The 1904-nt window shown below is 35.7% G+C and overlaps 1 protein-coding gene across 1 annotated transcript; it reads right to left on the bottom strand.

The window, feature by feature from the left end:
• Positions 1-205: 205 nt before the first annotated feature.
• On the bottom strand, positions 206-1603 carry LOC116415798. Its single transcript, XM_031921035.1, has one exon. The coding sequence runs from the start codon at positions 1601-1603 to the stop codon at positions 206-208; it is 1398 nt and encodes a 465-aa protein (XP_031776895.1).
• Between the last annotated feature and the right edge of the window lie 301 nt (positions 1604-1904).

Raw genomic sequence — 1904 nt, 5'->3', positions numbered from 1 at the left:
CATATTTACCTGCAACATTCTGGAAATCTAATTTATTAGTTATACTTCGGCAATTCCACTGTAAAATTTTAAGATTTAAATTTTTGTCCATGAATTTAAAATTTGTAGAGTCTAAAAACACAAAAACAATAAACGATTTCTGGAATATAATAATCAATAAATTTAATGATATATAAATCTAACTGGCTTACTTGTATACCAAAGGTTAGGTTTTTTGGTTTTGTGAAGATGATTTTTTATTTAGGGGCTTAAGATTATTTGTACTATTACTTAACCTAGCATGTAGTTTCTTCGTAGTACTCATTCGAGATAGCGTTGTCTGTGATGTTTGTAGTGAATTTCTCAAAGGCTGATTTGTAGATGGTAGGTTGGCTGGTTTGTCCTTTTCTTTTTCTCCCTTCAGTTGTGTACTCGTTTGGCTGTTGGTATTGGTATTGTTGTTCGTGTAGAAGAATTGCTGTGCATTCATTCTTGAATAATTCCTTACTGGCATCGTTGTCGAAGTCGATTTTGTTGTTATTGTTGGTGAGAGTATGTTTTGTCCCATATTATCCTTGGGTTGAATCTGGGATGCATTCTGATTCCCATCTTGTAATTGTGTCTGATTGTTGAATACTTCTGGTTCTTTATTTGTTCTATTTCTCAGATTAGGAAAGTCTAGTCTATTCAGTCTTGGAGCATTGGATTTACCAAAAATCCGTGCATGAGCTTCAGCGTATGACAAATTGTCATAAGCCATTCTTTCGCATAGCAATTTATTCTTTTCATAGATTTGACATCTGCTGTCAATAGATTTGTGACTACCCTTGCAGTTTGCGCATCTGGGGGTTACACCTGAGCAACCCTCATCATGGTGTAACTCTCCACACATAGAACAACGTTTCTGGTTTCTGCAGGTTTTAGCCATATGGCCAAATTTAAAACAATTATAGCACTGCATAGGTCTTCTTACGTACGGATCAACTTTGGTTTTAACAAGGCAAATACTAACTTCTTTAGAAAGAAAATCTCCTTTAAAGGTGACCATTACTGATGTAGTTGGTATCCATTTATCATCATCGTTTGTACTGTTAGGATTCTTTCTGTTCATTCTACTAACATTTATAACCTCCAGAGAAGACATGATCTCCGTTTTCAAATCATCTGTTGAAAGATCTATTGGGATGCCTCTCAAGACTCCTTTTCTCATTTTTTTGAATCCTGGGACAAATGTAGTCATATCATTATCCTTGAAAATTGTATCCTCCAATGCTTTATTAGCTTCCTCTCTGTCATTGAAAACTATAATACCTCTAAAGCGTCCGTCCTTTTTTACTTCTTGCACTGTTTTGTAGTACTTTACTACTATCTTTCCCACTTTATAAATATTAAAGAATTTATTTGATGGACTAAGATTTTTAATCCATACTTGGTAAGGACCCTTGCAATTCTCAGAATATCCATCTTTATCAAAAGTTTTCTCTCCGGTTTCTATCTCATTTATCGTTTGTTTCTTATATTCCCTTCGGTCAATATTCTCATCTATCTCATTTAACTTTCTCTTGGCTCCAAAATCTATTTCTGAGTGAGCATCTGCATCACTATCCATTTTCTCTGTCGTCATTTTTTAACTTAAAATCCGCCCGGCAAAACCGGGGGATATTTCTTGATAAATCAGCAGCGACCGTTAGCGTTTGAAGCGTGCTAACCTCAAAATTAACCTGACTTCTTTTCTTCTACTCCGGTCTCTCTCGAACAATGAGACACGAAGGAACCGCATAAGGCGGAGCCTATTGTGCAATAGTATAACGCTATTGCCTTCCCTGAGGCAATAGTAACACTTGATTACTCTTTTATTTAAATAATAAGACTCGCTCTTTGTCCAGCGTCTCCCATACTATCTTGCAGTATTCGCTGTGTGTGTA

Source organism: Nasonia vitripennis, chromosome 1, assembly GCF_009193385.2.
Source record: "Nasonia vitripennis strain AsymCx chromosome 1, Nvit_psr_1.1, whole genome shotgun sequence".
NCBI classification, from domain to species: domain Eukaryota; kingdom Metazoa; phylum Arthropoda; class Insecta; order Hymenoptera; family Pteromalidae; genus Nasonia; species Nasonia vitripennis.
This window is presented reverse-complemented; position numbering and strand designations above follow the sequence as displayed.

Excerpts from the sequence above, each read along its gene's own strand:
- LOC116415798 (XM_031921035.1), bottom strand. The coding sequence starts at position 1,603 with ATGACGACAGAGAAAATGGATAGTGATGCAGATGCTCACTCAGAAATA.